The sequence below is a fragment of the Ovis canadensis genome, chromosome 20, assembly GCF_042477335.2.
Source record: "Ovis canadensis isolate MfBH-ARS-UI-01 breed Bighorn chromosome 20, ARS-UI_OviCan_v2, whole genome shotgun sequence".
NCBI lineage: Eukaryota > Metazoa > Chordata > Mammalia > Artiodactyla > Bovidae > Ovis > Ovis canadensis.
Window position 1 is genome coordinate 28,580,368 of NC_091264.1, and position 25,056 is coordinate 28,605,423.

At 40.5% G+C, this 25,056-nt stretch overlaps 1 protein-coding gene across 3 annotated transcripts in view; it reads right to left on the reverse strand.

Annotated features, from left to right (window-relative positions):
- The window catches only part of KIF6 (kinesin family member 6), a 428,493-nt gene that overhangs the window by 290,320 nt on the left and 113,117 nt on the right, over positions 1 to 25,056 (reverse strand). For all 3 annotated transcript variants that reach the window (XM_069562627.1, XM_069562629.1, XM_069562628.1), the window contains exon 6: positions 2,737 to 2,866. In XM_069562627.1, the coding sequence (XP_069418728.1) occupies positions 2,737 to 2,866 (130 nt within the window). The remainder of the gene's footprint in view (positions 1 to 2,736; positions 2,867 to 25,056) is intronic.

Consider the following 25,056-nt stretch of genomic DNA (forward strand, 5'->3'; position numbering starts at 1 on the left):
ATTTACCCCAAGGACATAATCAGGTTTTTTTCAAAACATTGGTAGGATTACAGAAATTATTTAAGAGTGGGTTCTAAAAATAAGAAGAGGATGAAGCTACTCTTAATAACATTTCCTTACAATTCTGGCTCTTGGTAGGAGAACTTAAAAGGGAAGAGCAGGTTTGCTTTGGTCTCCATATTCAGGCTTTGTTTTGCAAATGTTTTTTGGTTACCACGGCAACTTCTGGATTTCTCTGTGTAAATGGGAAATTGGGAACCTCGTCTTCTGAAAAAAAATGATTAGTGTGTTCTTTTTATCCTGGTAAGCTCATTGCGTGCTGACAAATTACATTCTGACAGTTCAGTTGTAATCTAAAACATGCCTCTCTGGAGACTCTGAATAATAAAGTATTTCCCGGGATTGACAGTTATTCTTCGTTTATATTTTTATGTATTTGCTTTCAATGAATTCAAGAGATAAACTGAAGTGTTCCATCCTTGCTATGCTTTGTAAATAATTCAGAAATGTATCCTCACTTGAAAAATCTGACATGTGTCAATTTGATTACCGTGCTCATGAGTTTGGTGTAAGGAAATAACATAAGCTTCAGAAATGGTCAGACTTGAAGCTGAAGCCCAATTCTGCCACCTACTAGTAGTGCGACCTTGGGCAAGCAGTCTAACTCTTTGAGCCTTAGTTTCCATCTATAAAATGAGAGTCAGAAATAATACCTACAAGTATCCACGACAGTGACAAGGCTACTGAGTAGGTTCTTGATAGAACATGGTAGTTATTACCAAAGAAAAAAATAAAAGCAAGCACAGAAACATCCAAAACCTATTAGACTTGGTTTAAAAGCAATCAGGCTTCACACAGGAAAAAAAAAAAAAAGAATAAAATTTTAAAGTAATGCACAACCAGCATTATTAGAATTGGACTTCTCCAGGTTTCAGCTATTTACACTATTGTGAAACACTCAATGGTAAATAATAGGAAAAGACTGTCAGAATTTTTTAAGATGGTAGAACAGAAAAGCTTATACAAAGGAAGCTCAAGGTCCTCAAAACTTTGCACAACAATAATCTGAAAAGATGCAGTTGGCTCAAGTTAGAGGCATAACTTTGAAAGTGCAAATGGCCAAGCTTATTCGCTAACAGGGGCTGTGGTGAACCAGGGCCAGGAGCCCTCCCTGACCCATTCAAGGTGAAGGTATGGAATTGTGAGGACAAGGCCTAGACTCCTCCGGGATGAGTCACCTTAGGAAGACGGTCAGCAAAGAGGCAGGGGTAGGTTTCGCCTCATGTTTTCCAGAAGCACTTATGACCTACCATTTTTCTCTTTCATACTCCGTTGGTGGGCAGGACCCATTTACAGCCTGTACCTCTCAGTTTGCTGTTGATTACACTATGTATGGAGGAGGAGGATTTTTAGTGAAACATGTTAAATCTTTCATTATTACACTCCCTACTTCTTAATCTTCCTTTATCCCTGTCTCTTCAATCACTGTGACAAATGAGCACGATGGATGGCTGCGTGGGCAAAATGTTGAAACAATTCACAAATGCAAAACACGGTAAACAACCGACAATATTCCGAAATTAAACACTAGGCACAGCTCGCTCTCTTTAAGTGAAAATGAGAATTCAAGGGTCCTTAAATCCATATTATATGTGGCACCTAAAATCAACATTTTTAAGCTAGTCTGTTGAAAAGTACTGATGCAGAACCAGTGAAACAACAAGAAACTCAGGGCCCAGCACAATGACAGATGTCAACATCGTGCTTTCACTACCTGATCTCCCATTTATCTATCGTGTATCTAAGCTGGTACATTCCCAGGGGTGCAAATGGGGCAGAAAGAAAGTCACTTGAGGGAGACTTTCTCAGGCTACTTTTCCTCCCAGCTTATCGTCTCTGCTATTGTTTGTCATCAGAGACAAGGTAGAGCACGGAACTCAGGGAGCATGGTTTAGAAAGGAAAGTGCCTGTGATCACAGGAAGCTGCTCACCATTTCCACACCACCACCCCCTGAATCACCAGTAGCACTACTTAATTCCTTTCAGTGCAGTGGCGCTGAATGAGACTTTTGTGACCCTCCATCTCCAATCAGTAACTGGTTGAGGCCCATGACCCAGCTGGGTTAATCCTGTCTCCTGCTTATGGTTCCAAGGCAAAATATAGGTGACCAGTTGGGTGTGAATGTCAGATTACCAATAAATAGCTTTTAGCACAAGTATATCCCCCAAATTGCACCGAGGTATACTTCTACCACACACCATGGCAGTGTTCCTGGATCTGCCAACAAGAGCTGCAAATGCATAGAGCACTTCCTATGTTCCATGTGTTATTCTAAATTCTTCATTAATTCTCTAAACCCATGAAAATCCACGGATAGGTAAACAAATGCTAGTATATGGATGACTGAAGGTTAGGAAGAATAAGCTATGTAATTTTAAGTTGCAAAAATTATGCAAAAATTCCTATAATGAAGACTTCTGATGAGTTGTCATGGGCTGGCTGCAAATCAATTTGTATAAAATTTAAAAATACAAAATTAAAAGAGACTAGATTTTAGTCCCTGCTCATTAACTAGCTAGAAGACCTTGAGAAAGTCTCCTCAATTCTCTGGTTCTAGGTTTCCTTTTCCTAAAACATGGGATTTAGATGAGATTATTTTTAAAGTCATTACTGTCCCCCAGATTCCATTATATCTTACAGTGTGCAAACACAGCTTGCAGAGAAAAGCTGATTACCTCTGCAATCATTCTGTTGGTGTCGCCCAAGAAAAGCAGATTCAGAGCTTCTTCCTCTGTGGTCGCCTGATGAAGAGATAAGTTTTTCAGGTGGATATTCTGATCAGGGTCCTCCAGGACTGTCACTTTCCTGGGGAAAAAGGAAACAACAGCACAAGGTACTTTGAGAAGGAAAAGAAATTTAAGTCTTTCTTACAGGTTTCTTTTTTAAAGGCCATATGTATGACGCCTTGAATTTATAAAATCAAGAAGTACACAAGACACCAGACAGTACTGGATTAGCATCCAATACTGACATTCCCTTGACAGTATTACCAAATAGCTTTGGGACTGAAAAGTACATTACAAGCTCCTAATTCAAAGGCAGCTTTATTGGGAATCATCAGATCCCCAAAGCATCTGAAAATGCATATTCTTATTGAATTTAAAATGCCAGTGGATAACCGTCTACCTATGTCAGGAAACTAGGCTATGCCTTTTTTTTTGCCATGTCATAATTCAGTTTCTTACATTAGGTGGTACTGATTTTTCTCCTTCTAATTTTTCCCTTTTGTTCAATTTCATATTACTTCAATCTATGTGACATTTCAAACTGGTTAGCTCACCAATTCAAACACGATGAAAATTGAGGCATTTGTCATCCCTCGGGGAGTTATTCCCTGGTTTTCTTATTGAGGTGAGTTAAAAATTCTTAAGAAGTCTGATAATAAAATCCTAGTTTATAATTGTTATTTTTATGTCCATCAGATATGTTTTCTGACCTTTCTTCCTTTACAACATCGCTTTTCCTTCCACTGAATCCTTAGGTCTGGAATTACACTCATTTGTTAAAACTCCTCAAGAGACGTTTTGGTGCCAACACTGTCTCCTCCCATGTGAATCTTAACACTGTCTCAAGAGCTGGCTTGTCAAAACGCTCCTCAGAGTCCTGTTAGGACTTCTGGCAACTTCTCGAACACAATTTGGCTAAATTCCTAATAGTCTTCTTTCAAACGACTACAAATTCAAGCAACAGAATTACCAACGAGAGTTCCCTTCTACCTCTTGAGTTTTGCCTTCGCGATCACTGTAAAAATTGTGGAGGAAGGGGCATCTGCAGTTCACAAGTGTTGCCAAGCGTCTCTCCAGGCATCTGCACTTGCTTGCCACAGCAGAACTGAAGACAGGAGGCCAGCGTTGGCATCATCCAGCGCTCTGCCTCCCTTCAAAGTCCGACCAGCGAGTCGACCTGTGTCACTTGCCTACTGCCAAAAACACACTTAGAAAACTTTAAAAGTGAAGATTTTGCAAAGCCCAAGATTTTTCAGCCTTCCCTTTTGTGAGGGGACTATCTGGATTTTCATATGTAATTTGTGGGCACTTAAAATACTAATCGCAGGAAGAAAGTGTAGTTTTTCCAGCCCATCTGTGACCAATATGTCACTAATAATGCAGCTCGTTGCCAAGTTTTGGACTTCTTTTTGTCTCCTTCAATAATACCAATGAGATGGAAAAAAGATCTCTTCCCTTAATGGAAACAAGTGTATTTTATTTATTTTTCAACAAGGCTCATAAGTCAGCTTATTAAAAATGCTTAAGAGTTAAAGAAAAAAGCTTGGAAACTATGAAGGCATTTTTAAACTGAAATAGATGAATTGAGCTCTATTTTTAGGAACCCTCTTTATTCCTTAAGCTTTATTTCCACTGCGATTCTTCTGCAATGCTTGAGAAGGTTTAGTAAACGCAATCCCTAGGGATACAAAAGTCAGAATTCTTCTTAAATCTACAGATTCTACATCTTAAAGGTGAAAGAAGTTAAGTAATATGGGAAGGAAGATAAAAGCATGAAATGAGTGATGAGACAGTACATCAGAAGTGAGAAAAGAAGAGAGTTCTGTCTTTTTCAACATGAAGAAGAAAACAAATTCTTCAACTCTGAGGCAAAGTCACCTGCGATATACACTGTAAGACCAAGTCAGATACAAAACGATCCTGGGCAAGATCAGAAAAGGGGGAGATGAAGGAGCAGAAGATGATTCAAAGAGGAGGATGCTCACACTCCCTGGGCACTGAAAGTCTCCTTTAATCCAGTCATTCTCAGCTGGGCTGCATACAGGTCCCGTCTTCAGAACATAAAGGAAACAACACATCAGCACCAGGTGTCCTCTTTAAAGGTTTGGATTTGAATATTCTGCAGTGTGGACCAGGTACCAGAGTCTGTAAAGGCTCCAGGTGATGCTACTGTGCAGCCAAGATTGAGAGTTACTGACTTCACCTTTTAATGACCATACAAGGTGGACATATGGGAAGGTTTCTGGTTTCTTTATAGTTACTTTCCACCCAGCTCCACCTAAGCCAAAGAGGAGAGTCACTCATCTTACTGGTTGAAGTCACTTTGGGTCATATATCTACTAACAGGCGACGTCCCTGTGAATTTTAAAAAGCTTGTCCTTCCACAGGAAGTTTCCTTTTTCTACCTCCCTGACCATGCCACTGATGGGTAAACTAAGCCACCCATTAACCACAGCAATAACGAATGCTCAACTGGGGATTATGGATCTTCCTGGACATCCACAGGGTTTCTATCATGGCTGAGTCAAAAAATTTAAATGTGATGTCATACATAATCTCACCATTACCTCATTGAAATTTTTTAAAAAAGTGCAGCAAACCAGCATGTACAGAATTCTAGGAGTGTTCAACCTTTTAGATAACCTGAACGGCTCACTGATTTAGGTTACATTTACAAAGAATAGTTAGAAGCATAATACAGGGAGTATGGACTGTCATCAGCAGCACTTGGCTGAATCACTCAGAGCCTCTGACCTGCAATGCACTGCAGAAGTATTACGCTTCTATATTTACTTTGCTCGTCCGGCTGTGTCACTTTGATCACAATTTGCACGTGCTTCAATTTTTCTGCATAGAAATCTTAGTCGTCTTTTGTAACTCATCACCATGTATTTCTCTGACTCTTGTCTGATTCTTCACTTGAGCTTAGCCAAAAGGATGAGAAGCGATTCTTTTCTGGTTCTGTTTCCCCCACTATTTGCTTATTTTTGCCCACTGAGGTTTTGAAAAGTAAATAAAAAGACAGGTTGGTGTCCAGCTTAGTTTGGCTTCTCAGCGGGCTCTCTCCCTGCTCCAGGTTCGTCTGTGGGCACCCTTTAATAAGAAGGCTCTGCCTCTGGCATCTTTCTGGAATCTTCTGTGGTGCAACTTTCTCCAATCAGGGTCTCCCTTGCCAGTTCTTCTCCTCAGATTCTTTCCTGGTTTCTGCCCAATCCCTTGGGCATGAGGCTTTGGACTTTCCCTTATTGCCCTGCCTGCTCTTATTGAAAATTCCTTTTGCACTCACCCTCACAACCCACGTGTCAGCCCCACCCACTCTTACGCTTTGCTCAGAGAAGCATGGCCTGAGCTGGGGAGTACTTCTTACCTAAATTGGTTGTTCTGGGGGTGAGGATGTTTTAAACTCTGCTGTTGGTGGAGAACTTTTCAAAGTCAGAGGAAATAAGAACCATTAGCAAAAGTTTCTTATTAAGTCGCTTCCTTCCCTGCCCTCCACCCCCAACTCCCCAGCTCTCTCACAAATCAATAGCTATTTCCTGAATCCTTAGTCCACTACTCCGTTCTGGCTATAATTTTCATAGCTTGAAAGAGGGCTTTATTGGAGTTTCTTAAATAAACATCTTAATTCCAAGATGGAAACCCCCCAAACTATTTATTTGATTCTCTTTGAAAGGGCCTGTGAATAGTTTTCTCTACAAAATGTTTCTTAAATGTTTAGATTTTGAGCAAGAAGTCACCGATAGCCTTAACTTGGACCCCTAAGTGGAAAAGTTCTGCTAAGTACACTCAGCCTGTTTAATGATGGGGAAGAAGCAAGTTTTGTGTTTTCTCTGTAAACAGAGAATCTTTTCCATTTGGCTAAGTAGTTGGAATTTTTAGGCTTTCTAACTGACTGGAAGACATATAAGGAGCAATGGCCAAGCTCTTGTCCCCAATAATGGAAGCCATCAATGGGAGAACCCTCCCCACTCTCCATCCCACCTCCACGACATTCCAGTACCACCGACTCGCTGAACAGGGACTTTCCAGGAGTTGTTACAATGAATCTGGTTTCTCACTTTCATGTGATAGACAAATACTGCTATGGTGATTTCTATTTTTTTTAATTTTTTTTTTTACTTGCAGGGACCCCACGTATTGGCACAGGCTATGCCCTATACAATGGCACCATGTTCAAGATGTGGCAATCCACATCATGTGGATTTATTATGACATGTGCTGGTCGGGGGCAGTTGTCTTCTAACAAAACCAGCACATTACAACAATTTTACAAAAGATGGCAAGGGTGCCTTTTAATAATCACATGAAGGTGCCATACAGACAAGAGGTAGCCCTGTCTAGTCACCATGACTTTGAACAGTATCAATATCAAGAGCAGGTGGGCCTCATAAAAATGGGAGGGTATCCATGAGGCTCTTCTAAATAACTGAAAGTATCTCACAGGTGGTAAACACAGCCCTGCTATTCATTTCAGTAAAGAGTAAATTCTATAGTTTAGTGTTTTTCAACCTTCTTCCCTCTCACCCCACCCAACCCATTTTCAGAAGCTCTCTACAGGCAAGATTTGGGGGAAGGGAGGATATACATTTTTAGGAGCAGTATGTAAGAGGAGCCCTCCTTCCTGCATTTAAACAATTTCAAAGGTAGACTTTCTTCAGATTGACTAAAAATCTCAAATATTTCTTCTGTTATAACATATAAATAATTGAAACATATCACATAAGAAAGTTTTATGAATGTGCAATACATTTTTCTGTTGGTCTTAATTTAGATAGATTAGGCTAAAAGGATACTTTTTCTATTTAACCACTATTAAGATATTTTGAAAACTCTTCCTAATATCTTGAAAAAGATATCTTTTCTTTCTCATTTTATCTAATATTATACTTTCTTACTGATAAGGAAAATATAGCCAATCACATGACACTTTAGGTTGAGTTATTTATTTTAGCCTATAAAGACACCAGGTTCTCAACCAAATATTTAAGGAAGATGTTAAACCAACTATCTACAATTTTGTTCAAAAGAGAGAAGCAGAGGAAATACTTCCTAACTCATACTATGAGGCCAGCATTACACTTATACCAAAACCGGACAAAGACATAATGAGAAAAGAAAACTCTAGACCATATCTCTCAAGAATATAGATGTAAAAATCCTCAATAAAGTATTAGCTAATCAAATCCAACAATGTATAAAAAAACTATACACCATGACGAAGTGGGATTATCTCAGATATATAAGGTTGGTTCAACATTCAAATATCAGTCAATGCAATCCATCATATCAATGAACTGAAAAAGAAAATCACACATAATCATATTAATAGATGCTGAACAAACATTTGAAAAATTCAACACCCATTCATGATAAAAACTCTCAGAAAACTAGGAATAGAGAGGATCCTTCTCAACTTGATAAAGATAATCTACAAAAAATCCTACAGCTAACATCACAGTTAATGGTGAGAAACTCAAAGCTTTCCTAGTAATATCAGGTACAAGATTAGGCTATCCTCTCTCATCATTCCTTTACAACATTATCGTGGAAGTCCTTGTTAGTGCAATAATTTAAGAAAAGAAAATAAAAGCTATACAGATTGGGGGGAAAAAAACATAAAGATGTCTTTGCTCACAGATGACATGCAGAAAACCTGAAATAACTGATAAAAAAACCTCCAGAAACTAATAAGTGATTATAGCAACACTGCAGGATACAAAGTTAATATGCAAAAATCAATTTTTTTTCTATATAACAGCAATTAACAAGTGGAATTTGAAATTAAAAACACAAAGCCGTTTACCTTAGCACTTAAAAAATGAAATATTTAGATATAAATCTAATAAAATATGCCCACCATTTACAGGAGAAAAATTACAAGATTCTAATGAGAGAAATTAGAAAACTAAATAAATGCAAGGTTTTCCATGTTCATGGATAGGAAGACGCAGTCCTGTGCAGATGTGACTTCTTTCCAACTTGATATACATATGCAATGAAACCCCAACAATCCCAGCACATTATTTGGTGGATATTAACAAGATGATCCTGATGTTTATATGGAGAGGCAAAAGACCCAGAATAACAAAAACAAAATTTAATGAGAAGAACAAAGTTGGAGGACCAAGAGCACCCAACTTCAAGACTTACTATAAAGCTACAGTAATCAAGATAGTGTAGTGTTGATGAAACCATATATAAATTGATCAGTGAAATGGAACACAGAATTCAGAAACAGACTCATGTAACTACAGTCGGCTGATCTTTCACAAAGATATGAAGGCAATATAATGGCGCAAAGACAGTCTCTTCAAAATGTGGTTCTAGAACAACTGGACCTCCACACACAAAGAGATGAATCCAGACACAGACTTTATACCACACACAAAAATTAACTCAAAATGAATTACAGACCTAAATGTAAAATGCAAAACTATAAAATTCCTGGAAGGTAGCATAGAAGAAAATCCAGATGGCCTTGGGTACGGTGACATCTTTTTGGATACAACACTAAAGACATGATCCTTGAAGGAAATAACTGATCATCATTAAAATTAAAAACTTATGTTCTGCACAAGATAATGTCTAAAGACGGAGAAAATAAGCCACAGACTGGAAGAAAACATTTGCCAAAGATACATCTGGTAAAGGACTGGTATCCAAACTATACAAAGAACACTTAAAGCTCAACAATAAGGAAACAACCCAATTTAAAAATGGGCCAAAAACTTTAATAGACACCTCACCAAAGAAGATATACAGATGGCAAATAAGCATATGAAAAGACGTTCCACATCACATGTCATCAGGAAAATGGAACTGTAAAAAATAATGAGATACCAGTACACACCTATTAAAATGGCCAAAACCCGGGACACTAACGACATCAAATGCTGGGATGTAAAGCAACAAGAATGCTCATCTATTGTCGGTGGAAATGCAAAAATGGTACAGCCATTTTGGTAGTTTCTCAAAAAAACTAAACTATTCCTATCAACCCCAAACTTAGAAGCAACCAAGATGCCCTTCACCTAATGGATAAACTTTCGTACAAACAAACAATGTAATACTATTCAATGCTAAAAAGAAATGAACTATCAAGACATGAAAAAACACGAAGGACCCTTAAATGCATATTACTAAGTGAAAGAAACGAGTCTGAAAGAGCTATATACTGTATGATTCCAGCTATGTGACATTTTGGGAAAGGCAAAACTATGGAGATAATAAAAAGATCAGTGGTTGCCAGGGGTGGAGGTATGGGGTAGTGATGACTAGGCAGGGTGCAGAGGATTCAAAGTCAGTGAAAACACTGTGTGTTATCATGATGGGTGCTTGTCATTATAAATTTGTCCAAACTTGTGGAATGTTCAACACCAAGAGTGAGAGCCTATGACCAATTATGGACTCTGGGTTATTTTGATGCGTCAGTGTATGTCCATTCTCGGTAACAAGCATGTCATTTTGGTGAGTGATGCTGTGATGGGACAGGCCACACGTGTGTGAGGAGGAGACACAAGGGCATCTCTGTGCCTTCCTCTCAGTTTTGTTGTGAACCTAAAACTAAATACTTTATCAAGGAAAAAAAAAAGGTCCAAACTGAAAGCTGAAAACTGTTTTTTTTTTTTTTTAAACTGAAGTATAGTTGATTTACAGTAGTATACTAGTATCAGGCATATAACAGGCGATTCATTATTTTTACAGTTTTACTCCATTTAAAGTTATTGCACAATGTTGGCTATATTCCCTGTGCTGTACAATATACCCTGTAGCTATTTTTTTTTTGTACATAGTAGTTTGTACTTCTTAATCCCCAAAGCTGCAAACCATCCTGAGTCACTGTTGTGATGAACTCTTGTCTTGATATCCACATCAACTTCTTTCTTTTCAGTTGGTAAACATCCTTTCCTTAACACTATCATTATTATTCCTAGTGATAATATTATCAGACTTGAACTCTGGTCTTTTGATTTCCCAAAGAACTTAATCAACCACCTAAGCTAACTGTACTACCACAAGTCTGGCATTGCAGAGGTGCCAGCAGCCTGTATAGGATTTATCCCCTGTCTGAAGAGGAACAAAATTGAAATGAGTCATTTAATGTATGTCAGTCCCCTACCTAGGAAAAAATTCTGTTCTAAGAGTATGTCTGTAAGTCCAAAAAAATTAGCCGAGGTACCCAAATAACACGGTAGGCTATATAGTACTGTGTAATAGGTTTATAATACTCTTCACACAAATAATACCTAAAAAACAAAAAACAAAGAGAACACTTCAAATCTTACAATACAGTACTTTGAGAAGTACAGTGGTATAGCGCCAACAGCTGGCATCCAGGGGCTGGCATCGAGTGAACAGGCAAGAAGAGTTACCGGCAGAGGAGGTGTGAGATGGTGGCGCTGAAGGATCATCACCAACAGGAGATGGAGGGCGAGCAGCAATGTCACTCATGCCTGACGCTGATGGCACAGGTTCTGGTTCCTCGCTGGATTCAACTCAATCTACTCTCTTGAAAAAACAATCCGGTGATGTCTGGGTGCGTGTGTGCTAAATCCCTTCAGTCGTGTCCGACTCTTTGCGACCCTATGGACTGTAGCCCACCAGTAGCAGCTGTTTTTTTTCTTGTCACAGACATCATGGTGGCACTAGACTGCATTCTGAATGGCTGCTGCAGTGTTCGTGTACCATTCTACATTCAGGCCTTGTGCCTCGAAAACTAACAGAGCCCCTCAAATAAAGAAAAACCCCTGGCATTTCCTGCATCGTTAATCTTTTTGGTTCTTCAGTCACTCCTTCCTCTTGCCCCTCTTTGTCCTTTCTCTGGGCCTCCAATTCCATCAGGTCTTCATTAGTAAGCTCCCCATGTTGCACAGCAAGGAGCTCCATGGAGTTGTCCTCTTGCAGATCTAGCTTCAGCTTCTCGCTGAGGGTCACTAAGTTGCTGAAGACGTTTTTGGACTTCTCATCCACCTTCTCAAATCCATGCAAACTGTGAGCAAACTGCAGGCAAAGGTTCTTCCAAACCCCATTCATGGTGATGGTCCTAACCTCACGTCAAGCAAAGTCAATATTTTTTGTGGCCTTGTAGACGTTATAGTCTTTCCAAAATTGTTGTGATGTTGTCCCTGATTCATCACTCGCCTTTACTGTCTGAAGACAAGTGTGACGTGAATAGTATTTCCTGAAAGTCACTATAGCTTCATCCAGCTATAGGTTGGATGAGTGATGTAGTATTTTTTGGCAGATGTACTACTTAGACCATGGGATGAAAGTCATCCATGGATAGGGGTACCCCAAACATTGTCAAGTGGCAAAAGAATGTTGAGTGGGATGTCCTTCTCCAAGCAATATTTCTCTACCTCCAGGATAAAGTGGTGGAAAAAAACCCATCCTGGAAAATGGCCTGTATAACGCAGGCTTTGGAGTTAACAGGAAGAGACTGGTGCAGCTATGTTTTTCGGGCTCCTGTGTTTTCTGGTCGCAAACTAAGAGTGACTTCAGGTTCAGATTGCTGGAAGCACTGCCACCAAACAGCAGAGCCAGTCTATCCTTTGCTGCTTTATAGCCTGGCATCAAGTTTTCCTCCTTACTGATGTAACTTCAGTCTGGCATCCTCTTCCAATACAGTCCTGTCTCTCCCACATTAAAAACCTGCTCCGGTAAATACACACCTTCATCAACAATTTCTCAAAGCATTTCAGGAAATTCCCAGGTAGCTATTGTATAGGCACTCACCATCTTGCCACTTACTTTTACATTAAAAATGTTGACTATAGCCTTGAATGGATGAAACCAGCCATGGCTGGCTTTTAAAGATGCACCCTCTGATTCTTTGCCATGTTTCTTCTTCAGTTCAGTTCAGTTCAGTCGCTCAGTCATGTCTGACTCTCTGTGACCCCAAGGACTGCAGCATGCCAGGCTTCTCCCGTCCATCATCAACTCCTCGAGTTTACTCAAACTCATGTCCACAGAGTCAGTGATGCTATCCAACCATCTCATTCTCTGTCATCCCCTTCTCCTCCTGCCTCAACCTTTCCCAGCTTCAGGGTCTTTTCAAATGAGTCAGTTCTTTATATCAGGTGGCCAGTATTGGAGTTTCAGCTTAAGCATCAGTCCTTCCAATGAATATTCAGGACTGATTTCCTTTAGCATGGACTGGTTGGATCTCCTTGCAGTCCAAGGGACTCTCAAGAGTCTTCTCCAACACCACAGTTCAAAAGCATTCTTTATAGTCCAACTCTTACATCCATACATGACCACTGGAAAAATCATAGCCTTGATTAGACGGACCTTTGTTGGCAAAGTAATGTCTCTGCTTTTTAATATGCTGTCTAGGTTTGTCACAGCTTTTCTTTTAAGGAGCAAGCATCTTTTAATTTCATGGCTGCAGTCACCATCTGCAGTGATTTTGGAGACCCCCCTCCCCCACCAAAGTTTCTCCTTCAAGTCTTCATAAAGGCTTTTAGCTTCCTCTTGAATCAGCATCAAGCTGAGCGGGATTCAAAGCTGGTGCTGATCTTATACCTACACTCTGAGAAGTTTTTCCATCTTCTCTATAACTTTTCCATGCTTCTTCTTCGATATTATTGTCAACATAATTGGCATGGCAGACTTCACATGTTCCATGATGTTGTCTGTGTTCTTTATAATCATGCCAACTGTTGAATAATTCATGTTATAGGAACAAGCAATGTCTACCATCTTTTCACCTCACTCTACTCTCTCAGTTATTCATCATTTCCATTGTTATCGCTTGACACCTCTTAGTGGTACCAGATACATCAGCGCTGCTTTTACACTTGTTTCTGAACACCTTGGGACTGAAATAAAGATACTAAACTACTGTACTCTATACCTGTGGTGTGTGTGCTCAGTTGCTCAGTTGTGTCCAACTCTTTTTCGACGCCATGTATTGTGGCTTGCCAGGGCTCCTCTGTCCATGGAATTTTCTAGGCAACAGTACAGGAGCAGGCTGCCATTTCCTTTACCAGGGGATCTTCCCAACCCAGGAATCAGACCTGCGTTTGAATCTGCATTGGCAGGTAGATTCTGTACCACTGCACCATCTGGGAAGCCCACTCCGTATAGTGCTGTACACAAAAGCACAGCTGCTGGTAGACTATGCACACATGTGACAATGCATGCCAGACATGTGAACTTATGTGACTGGACGTGCAAATGAATGCACTAAGTCACTTCAGTCATGTCCGACTCTGTGCGACCCCATAGACGGCTACCCACCAGGCTCCCCCGTCCCTGGGATTCTCCAGGCAAGAACACTGGAGTGGGTTGCCATTTCCTTCTCCAACACACGAAAGTGAAAGGTGAAAGTGAAGTCGCTCAGTCGTGCCCGACTCTTAGCGACCCCATGGACTGTGGCCCACCAGGCTCCTCCATCCATGGGATTTTCCAGGCAAGAGTGCTGGAGTGGAGTGCCATTGCCTTCTCCGGCAAATGAATGTTAGCATCGTTAAAAGTTCACAACCTGAAAGCTTAAATGTAGGGAACTTACTGTAACGTATCCTACATTAACTCAAGAATGCCTGGTGTCAGTGTGGCGACAGCTCTCAGGAACCTTCTGCTTCTTGCTGTGCTTAGGCTCCCATATGCTGAGAAAACAAGTATCATCAAAACAACTCAAGAAACAGACCTGCTGGCTACTGCTATTGAGATGCAAAACCAAAATGAGAATTATCCACGGTAGGCAAAAACAGAACCAGATTAGGTACAATTAATGTGTAGGAGAACCAATACCTTTCTCACCAGTGGTTATATTTATTAACTTATTGGCTATTGTCATTGAATTATTTCACTAAGATTTAGTGTGTATATGAAACAATCTTTCTTTTTTCTCAAAATTGTATCCAAATATGATAACAGTTTAGATTGCTAATAACTTAATCGGATCATCTTTCTATATTAGATTAACCACACTTCTCCCACCCAAACAATATCACATGGTAACAGCTGACAGACAGAATGGCTCCCACATGTAACATAGGTGCCCATGACTTACAGCAGACTCATCTATCGCCCATAGCAACCACCATTTGCATGATTTTCCAGAAGTAAATATTTAACAACAAAAAAAACCACACTTGTTACCTTCCCTCTAACACTAATACCCTTTGCTAATTTCCAAGTACATTCAGCTGCCACATTCCTTTTATTAATGCTCCAGGCTCACAAACAATTCATCATTGAATGAAAGGTCTTGTTTGGCTTAAATCCATATGGCAGTTACAAAGCCGTACACTGAAATGTATCTTCTTCAGTGCTACTAACATTTTTTTTCCCCAAGGAAAATCATTTTCCCCCCATTTTCACTAATACTTGCTTTCTAGTTCAGAGTTTATAGTTTCAGTATCACAAATTATGTGCTCAAGTTTTCCACATTTGGGGAAATTACAGAAATAAATAGAACTAGAGGCAATGGATTTGCAGTTTTGGAAAAACATAGCACTTCCTCTGCCAGGCAAATAGCTTTATACACCTCTAAGTTTACTCTATGGCATTTTACAAGTTCTGAGTTTATTTATTTTCATTTTAATATAAACTCTATTATTTTTCCAAGTATAAAGGTAATACATGCTTCTTGTAAAAAAGTTTGAAAATTTTAAAAGTAGAAAGAACTTTAACAGAGTCCCATCACAAGGACAATGTCAACTACAAATTGATACTTGCCATCTACTTCCACAATGATTAAATCATGAGCTGCTGTAGCTGCTGACCTTCAACACTGCCCCCTACAAAGAGTTCAGGGTGGAGAGCAGAAATGAGGGAAAAACTTGCAGGACAGGTCTTCAGGTTGATATTTTCAGGAGCTGATTTTACGATCCCAATTATCATATCTCTTCATATCTAGGAAAGCACCAAAATCCTACATGGTGATGACTGTTCCTCGTGACTAGCAAAAGCATCACAAGGCTAGGAGAAAACTTCTGGGAAAAATAGGTGCTTGATTGTATGTACTCCCCCTTCACCAAAATCACTCATATACTGATCGTTCACCACCATGCCCCCCCCCACCCCCGCCTCTTTGAAGCAGCTTCTCAGAGCTATCTGAGCTTCTATCTCCCAGGCTGCTGCCCTCATTTTGCCCCAAATAAAACTTAACTCACAACTCTCATATTGTGCATTTCTTAAGTTGATAACAATGATAAATATATTGATATGATTCCTCAATGTTCTTATGAATATTTTGCAGACTTGTGGTAAAATTATAAATGTATACATGTTGTTATACTGCTTAATATTAATGATGCTATTTTCCTTTGACTATTTTTGGATACAAGTGCAAGGAAAGGAATGGGAGGTCTCCATGGTTGGATTTTTCCCCTAAATAACTAAGTGTGGCTCACAGTGCAGGTTGCCTGTATGGGGTCTGATGTCCCTTTCACCCTATTAAGCTCTGATTTTGTTCAGGGAATTATTTTAAAGTACTAGTTTTTCCCTGACTCCCTTGCAACCACAGCTGGCCATGTGACATGATTCCGGTCAGTGATAAGTAAGTGAAAATCAATGGGTAGACCTTCTGGGAAGACTATTAAAGGGGCAGCCTCAACCAATGATTTTTTTTTTTTTCCTTTTCCCTTCCAGGAATGTGGGCATGGTGTGGAAGGTAACTCAGGCATTTTGTAGACTGAGATGGTAACTCAGGCATTTTGCATCACCTGCTGAGATGGCTCAGCAGAAAGTCACAAGGAAGCCCCTAAGGCCTCCTGAAGCTTCCCAGGCAGCCCTGGCTGCAATCTACAGAACCCTACTGTGCTCCAGCAGTTGATGGGGAAAGAAGGAACTGTTTGGTTAAGCCACAGTAAATTGGACTGCTGTTACCCACAGTTATTGGTTAATTCACTAACAGAAATGCCCAGTATCACTGACTGAATAACTCTTCCCTCTGTCCACATTAAATAGTAATACAGCATAGGATCTGATTCTGGTTTATCTGTTCTTCACCTGTATAATTTTCAGGCAGTATAACATGAGTTCATTATTAGGGTTTTTACCTCATTGGGGCAGGAATCCCTTAGAAGAAATGGAGCAGTCATCACAGTCAACAAAAGGGTTCTAAATGCTGTACTTGGATGCAATCTCACAAATGACAGAATGATCTCTATTCGTTTCCAAGGCAAACCATTCAATATCACGGTGATTCAAGTCTATGCCCCGACCAGTAATGCTGAAGAAGCTGAAGTTGAACAGTTCTATAAAGACCTACAAGACCTTCTAGAACTAACACTCAAAAAAGATGTCCTTTTCATTATAGGGGACTGTAATGCAAAAGTAGGAAGTCAAGAAACACCTGGAGTAACAGGCAAATTTGGCCTTGGCGTACAGAATAAAGCAGGGCAAAGCCTAATAGAGTTCTGCCAAGAAAATGCATTGGTCATAGAAAACACCCTCTTTCAACAACACAAGAGAAGACTCTACACAAAGACATCACCAGATGGTCGACACCGAAATCAGATTGATTATATTCTTTGCAGCCAAAGATGGAGACGCTCTATACAGTCAGCAAAAACAAGACGAGGAGCTGACTGTGGCTCAGATCATGAACTCTTTATTGCCAAATTCAGACTCAAATTGAAGAAAGTAGGGAAAACCACTGGACCATTCAGGTATGACCTAAGTCAAATCCCTTGTAACTATACAGTGGAAGTGAGAAATAGATTTAAGGGACTAGATCTGATAGACAGACTGTCTGATGAACTATGGATAGAGGTTCATGACATTGTACAGGAGACAGGGATCAAGACCATCCCCATGGAAAAGAAATGCAAAAAAGAAAAATGGCTGTCTGAGGAGGCCTTACAAATAGCTGTGAAAAGAAGGGAAGCGAAAAGCAAAGGAGAAAAGGAAAGATATAACCATTTGAATGCAGAATTCCAAAGAATAGCAATGAGAGATAAGAAAGCCTTAATCAGCAATCAATGCAAAGAAATAGAGGAAAACAACAGAATGGGAAAGACTAGAGATCTCTTCAAGAAAATGAGAGATACCAAGGGAACATTTCATGCAAAGATGGGCTCGATAAAGGACAGAAATGGTATGGACCTAACAGAAGCAGAAGATATTAAGAAGAGGTGGCAAGAATACACAGAAGAACTGTACAAAAAAGATCTTCACGACCCAGATAATCATGATGATGTGATCACTCACCTAGAGCCAGACATCCTGGAATGTGAAGTCAAGTGGGCCTTAGAAAGCATCACTACAAACAAAGCTAGTGGAGGTGATGGAATTCCAGTTGAGCCATTTCAAATCCTGAAAGGTGATGCTGTGAAAGTGCTGCACTCAATTTGCCAGCAAATGTGGAAAACTCAGTAGTGGCCACAGGACTGGAAAAGGTCAGTTTTCATTCCAATCCCAAAGAAAGGCAATGCCAAAGAATGCTCTAACTACTGCACAATTGCGCTCATCTCACACGCTAGTAAAGTAATGCTCAAAATTCTCCAAGCCAGGCTTCAGCATTACGTGAACCATGAACTTCCAGATGTTTAAGCTGGTTTTAGAAAAGGCAGAGGAACCAGAGATCAAATTGCTAACATCCGCTGGATCATGGAAAAAGCAAGAGAGTTCCAGAAAAACATCTATTTCTGCTTTATTGACTATGCCAAAGCCTTTGACTGTGTGGATCACAATAAACTGTGGAAAATTCTGAAAGAGATGGGAATACCAGACCTCCTGACCTGCCTCTTGAGGAACCTGTATGCAGGTCAGGAAGCAACAGTTAGAACTGGACATGGAACAACAGACTGGTTCCAAATAGGAAAAGGAGTAAGTCAAGGCTGTATATTGTCACCCTGCTTATTTAACTTATTGCAGAGTACATCATGAGAAATGCTGGGCTGGAAGAAGCACAGGCTGGAATCAAGATTGCTGGGAGAAATATCAATAACCTCAGATATGCAGATGACACCACCCTTATGACAGAAAGTGAAGAAGAACTAAAGAGCCTCTTGATGAAGCTGAAAGAGGACAGTGAAAAGGTTGGCTTAAAGCTCAACATTCAGAAAACTAAGATCATGGCATCTGGTCCCATCATTTCATGGCAAATAGATGGGGAAACAGTGGAAACAGTGGCTGACTTTGTTTTTCTTGGGCTCCACAATCACTGCAGATGTTGACTACAGCCATGAAATTAAAAGATGCTTACTCCTTGGAAGGAAAGTTATGACCAACCTAGACAGCATTTTGAAAAGCAGAGACATTACTTTGTCCACAAAGGTCCGTCTAGTCAAGACTATGGTTTTTCCAGTGGTCATGTATGGATGTGAGAGTTGGACTATAAAGAAAGCTGAGCACTGAAGAATTGATGCTTTTGAATTGTGGTATTGGAGAAGACTCTTGAGAGTCCCTTGGACTGCAAGGAGATCCAACCAGTCCATCCTAAAGGAGATCAGTCCTGAATATTCATTGGAAGGACTGATGCTGAAGCTGAAACTCCAATACTTTGGCCACCTGATGCGAAGAGCTGACTCACTGGAAAAGGCCCTGATGCTGGAAAAGATTGAGGGCAGGAGGAGAAGGGGACAACAGAGGGTGAGATGGTTGGATGGCATCACCAACTCAATGGACATGGGTTTGGGTGGAGTGGACTCCGGGAGTCGGTGATGGACTGGGAGGCCTGGCATACTGCGATTCATGGGGTCACATAGAGTCGGACACGACTGAGCGACTGAACTGAACTGAGCTCATTTCAGTATAGAGTGTCAGCCGTTCTCCTTCATTTCTCTATTTTCCAAACATTACTTTCTTCTTCTTGGTTGTTTGTCTTTTCAGATAAACTCCAGAATAATTTTTTTTTTTAAGTCTCTCATGTTTTGCTTGAAATTTCATTGAACTTCTACATCAATATGGGAAGAACTGACCTCTTGAAAGTGGTCACACTTCTCATTCATAATAGTTTCATTTACCTTCATCATCTTTTATTTCTCACTCCACACTAAACTACTATCTTCACAAATCTCTGAATGTTTCCTGAGTTAACGTTTTATTTAACCTTTTTATTTCACCTTTTATTTTTGCTATCATAAAAGAGATCAATGTCGCCATTATATCTTCTACCTGGGAGATTCCTGGGGCTTGCCTTTTAGATTCAGTTAGATAAGTACTCGAAGATAATAGGTCATCAGCCAGCCTGAAGAGCCTCTGTCTGACCTCTGGTTCATAATCACTAGCTTTGATTTTGTAAAACATCTTCAACTGCCCTAGAACTTGATCTGAAGACACAAGGTCCAGTGTCATTGGATAAACTGCTGTGGATACCCAGGTTGTAACTGCTGTGGAAGTTTCAGAGCAGGGAGATAATATGCTACCCGTGACCCTCGTCACCTGGTCCACCTAGTCACCTCGTCCAGATGGTCACTCTAGCTACCCGATGGGGCCTCTTCCCTTCACTCACCGAGATTTCATTCTAAAGCTCTTCCCCACGTTCTCTCCCTCTAGGAGGGCTCAGCACTTCTCCTGCCTCGGCAGCACTTGTCAGTGTGTGGTTTGCTCAGAACTCTGGCCTTGGCACACGCCAGCAAAATTAGGACATCACTGACGGTCATGGGGGCAAAGACACTGGTGTGAGGGAACTGAAGTGAGCTGTGACAGAAAATTATTGGCTGATACGGGCTCTATCCATAAAACCACTACAGCTGCAAACTATGCCTTTTTTTTGCACGTACAGACATTATTATAATAGCTGTATAGTTGAGGAGTTGTGTTTTACAGACGTCTCCTGAGGTGTTTCATGGGCATGTTACATTTTCCAACTAAATGGGTAGTGAAGATAAGAATACAGTTTAAATTCTTTACAACGCCTGAAAAGAGCTCACTGAAATTCTTGCAATGTAGTGAATGCTTCGTATATATGACATTGACACTCTCAAAAGGTTGTAATTCTTTAGTAGAGCTGTAAGACTCAGAGGTGTTTCCAAATCTATGTATTCATCTGCAGGACAGAATAAAGTGACCTGGCAAGCCTAAATTATTCAGAATTCTTTTAGGTAACTTATGGTTTTACTTTATATGCTCAAAATTCAGAAGAGATTTTAAAAAACATAATGTAGTATCAGAATAAATCAAACAATCAGACAACAATTATGAGAAGTACCTGGACAGTAAATTTAAAAAAAAATCCATATCAACACATAATTTTAAAAGTGCATTTTACCTCTTAATCTCAGGAAAAGAAATTATATGCATTTGTTTATATACAAATTACAAGGAAAATGGAATAGACTGTGGTGACAATGTTTTACATGTCAATAATTAATTTCATGGGACTAAATCCCCCCAAATCTACATTCCTAATGTATGAATGAAAATACTGCAGCCATTTCTCCCATAGTCCTACAAATCACATATTAAGCAATTGATGGTGAAAGCACCTCTCTTATGAACTGAATGTTTGTGCCTCCTCCCCCGAAATACATATGTTGAATTGTAGAGTCCAGAACAGTGACAGATGAGCGTCTATTGTTTAAGCCTCCCAGGCTATGGTATTTTGTTATGGTAGCCAAGGTGACTAAGACAACCTTCTATCTAAGACATTTCTGATATTGAGAACCATCTCTTCCAACTGGACATTCGAGTAGGGGAGAGCAGCTTCCCACTTGTTGTTACTCTAGCAGGACAGGCTTCCTCACTTTTCAGGCTAGAAAGTTTCTCTATTGCTCTACAGTGGTCATTGGCCATGTTCCATTTTTCCGGGAACACAGTCCCTGGCCAACCCATGAAGGACACAGTGTACAACTGACCGTCACTGGTCACTTGTTCAGATAATCCCGCAGGATGGAAGCTCTAGTTTCTCAAGAGGTCGGCTCCCACATGTGTCAGTAATGGACTCAGTGAAAGAGAAGGGTGGAGTTAGTTTTAACTTTGAGATCTATGTGTACAGGTCTAGGAATCTCAAATGCTAAATGGGGCCAGAAAATGACACAAAAGAAAAGTATGATGCAGTAGGCAGGTGTAGGAACTGAAGGCAGCCTGCTTCACCTAAAGGCACTGACTTCACAAATTTTAAACATAAAATGTGTAGACCAAATAAAGCATATTTGGTACTGAGGCAAGGAGTGTCCACAGCATAAGTGAAAGGACCGGCTTTCAAAAGGACAAAAAGTTTCCTGAGACTAGAGGAATGTAAGTGATGGGGCGGGGAAAGGGTGGAAGGCAGCAAGTTAAGGGAATTTGTCTTTGAGGAAATGATCCGTTTACAAGTCTGTTCTACTAGATTCGAGCCCTCTGAGGTCAGGAGCAGGTGCTCTCAGCCCCTCCGCAGAGCGTCTGACATGCAACAGACAGAACTGCACTGGACTCAAAGCTTTGGCTCACAGAAGAGCCTCCTGGGGCCTGAAGATGCCCAGAAGTCACAGTCTTCCCAGAGCTCAGATGGAGAACCAAGATAAGCCTGGGTTGTCCAGGCAAGAAGAGCACCATCACCCCCAGCTGTAAGGTCCGACTGACTGAGGCTGATATCCTATCTCTTGCCAGAACATGGAGTCTTGGGGAAATATCACACAATCTCTGAGACCCTTAGTTTAGTCATCCACAAAACACGGATTATGATGTAATAGGGGAGCACATTTTGTATTCTGTTACAAATTAATCACTAAAGGGATGCTGCCTCTAAGCTTAGACGGTAATCGTCCATCTCTGGGAACACTGCTTCCCAGGTGATAAACATTAAGCTACAATACCTTTGTTTAGCTCACAGGAAACATCCTGACCAGGCCTGTCTGTGAAAGACTGCAGGGAGGAAGAAATTAACACATTCCCTCTGGAGGCGGATGGGAACCAGGAAGTGTTTGACTTTACTCTCTCCCCTTTTAGAATAAAAGGAGCCTGAATTCAAACTCAGGCAGGATGGTTCTTTGGAGGGGGGAGGAGCCTGCCATCTTCTTGGTTTGCTGGCTTTCCAAATAGCATCGTTATTCCCTGCCCCCACAACTAGTCTCTCGATTATTGGTGAACAGCACAAGCTTAGACCCTGTAAACAGTGATACTTCCTTTAATGAGAGGTTTTCCTGGTATCTCAAAGAGAAACTTTCCCTATGTGGATGAGTGAAGAGGTTAAGGTGACGGCCTGCATTAGAAGCATCTGGGATGCTGGTTCAAACATAATTGAACCTTCTGGAGGTAAAGGCCAGGAATCTGCATCTTTACCAGTCATTGCACGTGATCCTTTCACACAGTTAAATTCCAAGCCACAGGATTATGACACTTTTCCGGTTTTGCCCCTCTTGACTCCTATTGCCATGTGAATGGTCCTAATAACTTCCCACAATGCTCCAGACTCTCTCTGACCTCCATCCATCTCATTCCTGTCCTGTACACTACTGAGTGATATTTCTTCCTGAAAGGTAGTTCCAGTCATGCTATGCCCTGGATTAAAAATCTTCAAGGGCTGCACCTTGTCTGCCGAATCAGGAAATGGCAACCCACTCCAGTGTTCTTGCCTGGAGAATCCCAGGGACGGGGGAGCCTGGTGCGCTGCCGTCTACGGGGTCGCACAGAGTCAGACACGACTGAAGTGACTTAGCAGCAGCAGCAGCAGCAACAGTCTTAAAGTGCTCACCTGTTCCTTCACTGGGTTCCTGCTGAACAGGTCTATTAACGGTTCCAGGACAAGATCTCTGCTTTGCAAATTCCCCGCCTCTGTTTCCATGTGGATGCCACACTCCATGGCCCAAAGTCCTAGCCTCTCCCTCAAGCTCTATTTCATGTACCATCTTCTCCTCGAGTCTTTCTCTGATTGCTTGACCTGGTGTGATTTCTTCCTCCTCTAAGCCTTTGCCATTCTTGGTGCCTCTCTTAGGATTTTCATATTCCACCTGATGCTATTTTGTACTATTTTTATCCGCTGTGCTATGAGTTCCAGGAAGGCAAAGCCTATGTTGGTAAATTCAGTGCCTAGCAGAGTGTGTGGAACCAAGTTGGATCTCAATAACTGTTTGCTAAATCCATGAGTGATTCCACATGACTAGGCGGTAAGCCAGGAAGGCAGACACTTTTTGTAACTTCTGTGGCACTTAGCAGAGTTTTATATCCAGTAGGTATTAGAAATGTTGTGAATTTAAATTTAACATCTGTCAGGGTTTTTTTTTCCTTTGATGACAAATTATTTAAAAAACACAATATAGCCAAGACTTCAATACTGAATGACAGAATTTACTTTTTTTTTTTTTAAACAGTAATAACCATGACTGTCTTTGGAACCTTAAATGGAATACGCATCCGTATTTAGGAGTACTAAAATTACACTAAAGTAAGGTGACTATTTTCCCTATGGTTAAGACCAGCAGTTATACTGTTTTACTTCATGAGACATACTTAGACTCTAACTATATTCCCTTTATAGCATATGACATAAGGAGCTCTCAAAAGAAGAAGTTCTATTTTCATTTAAATTACTAAATGCAGAATAGCTCTACTACACATCTGTGAATAAGCATATATATGTCTATAAGTAAAAATATAGCCACTTGCTGTTTTAAATTAAAATTACATTCTGTGATAATTGTGGATTTACAAGCAGCTGTAAGAAATAATGCAGAGAGGTCCCATGTACCCATTACCCAGTTTTTTGCAACGGTAACATCTTATAAAATGATATTAAAGTATCACAACCAGGACCTTGAAATGGATACAATCCACTGATTTAATTCAGATGTTCCAGTTTTGCTTTTGCTCACCTATGCATATGTGCTTTAGTTCCACCCATTTTGATAGTGTGTATATCCACCACCACAGTCAAGACACAGGAGGGTCCATCACCACAAGGACGCATCACTGGACGCATATAACCGTTCCCCCTTCCCACCCGAACTCCTGTCAGCCACTGATCTGTTACTTACTTCTACAACTCTGCCAATTAATGAACATTACATAAAGGAAATCGCAAAGCATATTATCTTTTGGGATTGGCTCTTTTTCACTCAGCACAATTCCCTGGAGATTCATCCAACTTGTTAAGTGTATCAACAGCTCATTCTTGTCTGTTATTGTCATTTTATTAAACTGAAGATCCATAGTTTACATCAGGGCTTGCTCTCTGTGTTGCAACTTCTGTGAGTTTGGACAAATGCGTGAAGCTATGTACCTACCGTTACAGTATCCAATCTGATAGTTTCACGGTCCCCCAAATCATCTGTGCTTCACTTACTCATCCTTCTACCCTTGGCAGCCCTGCTCAGCCTCTCGGAAACACTGATATTTCTACTGTATCGATAGTTCTGCCTTTTCCAGAATGTCATACAGTTGGAATCATCGGGTGTG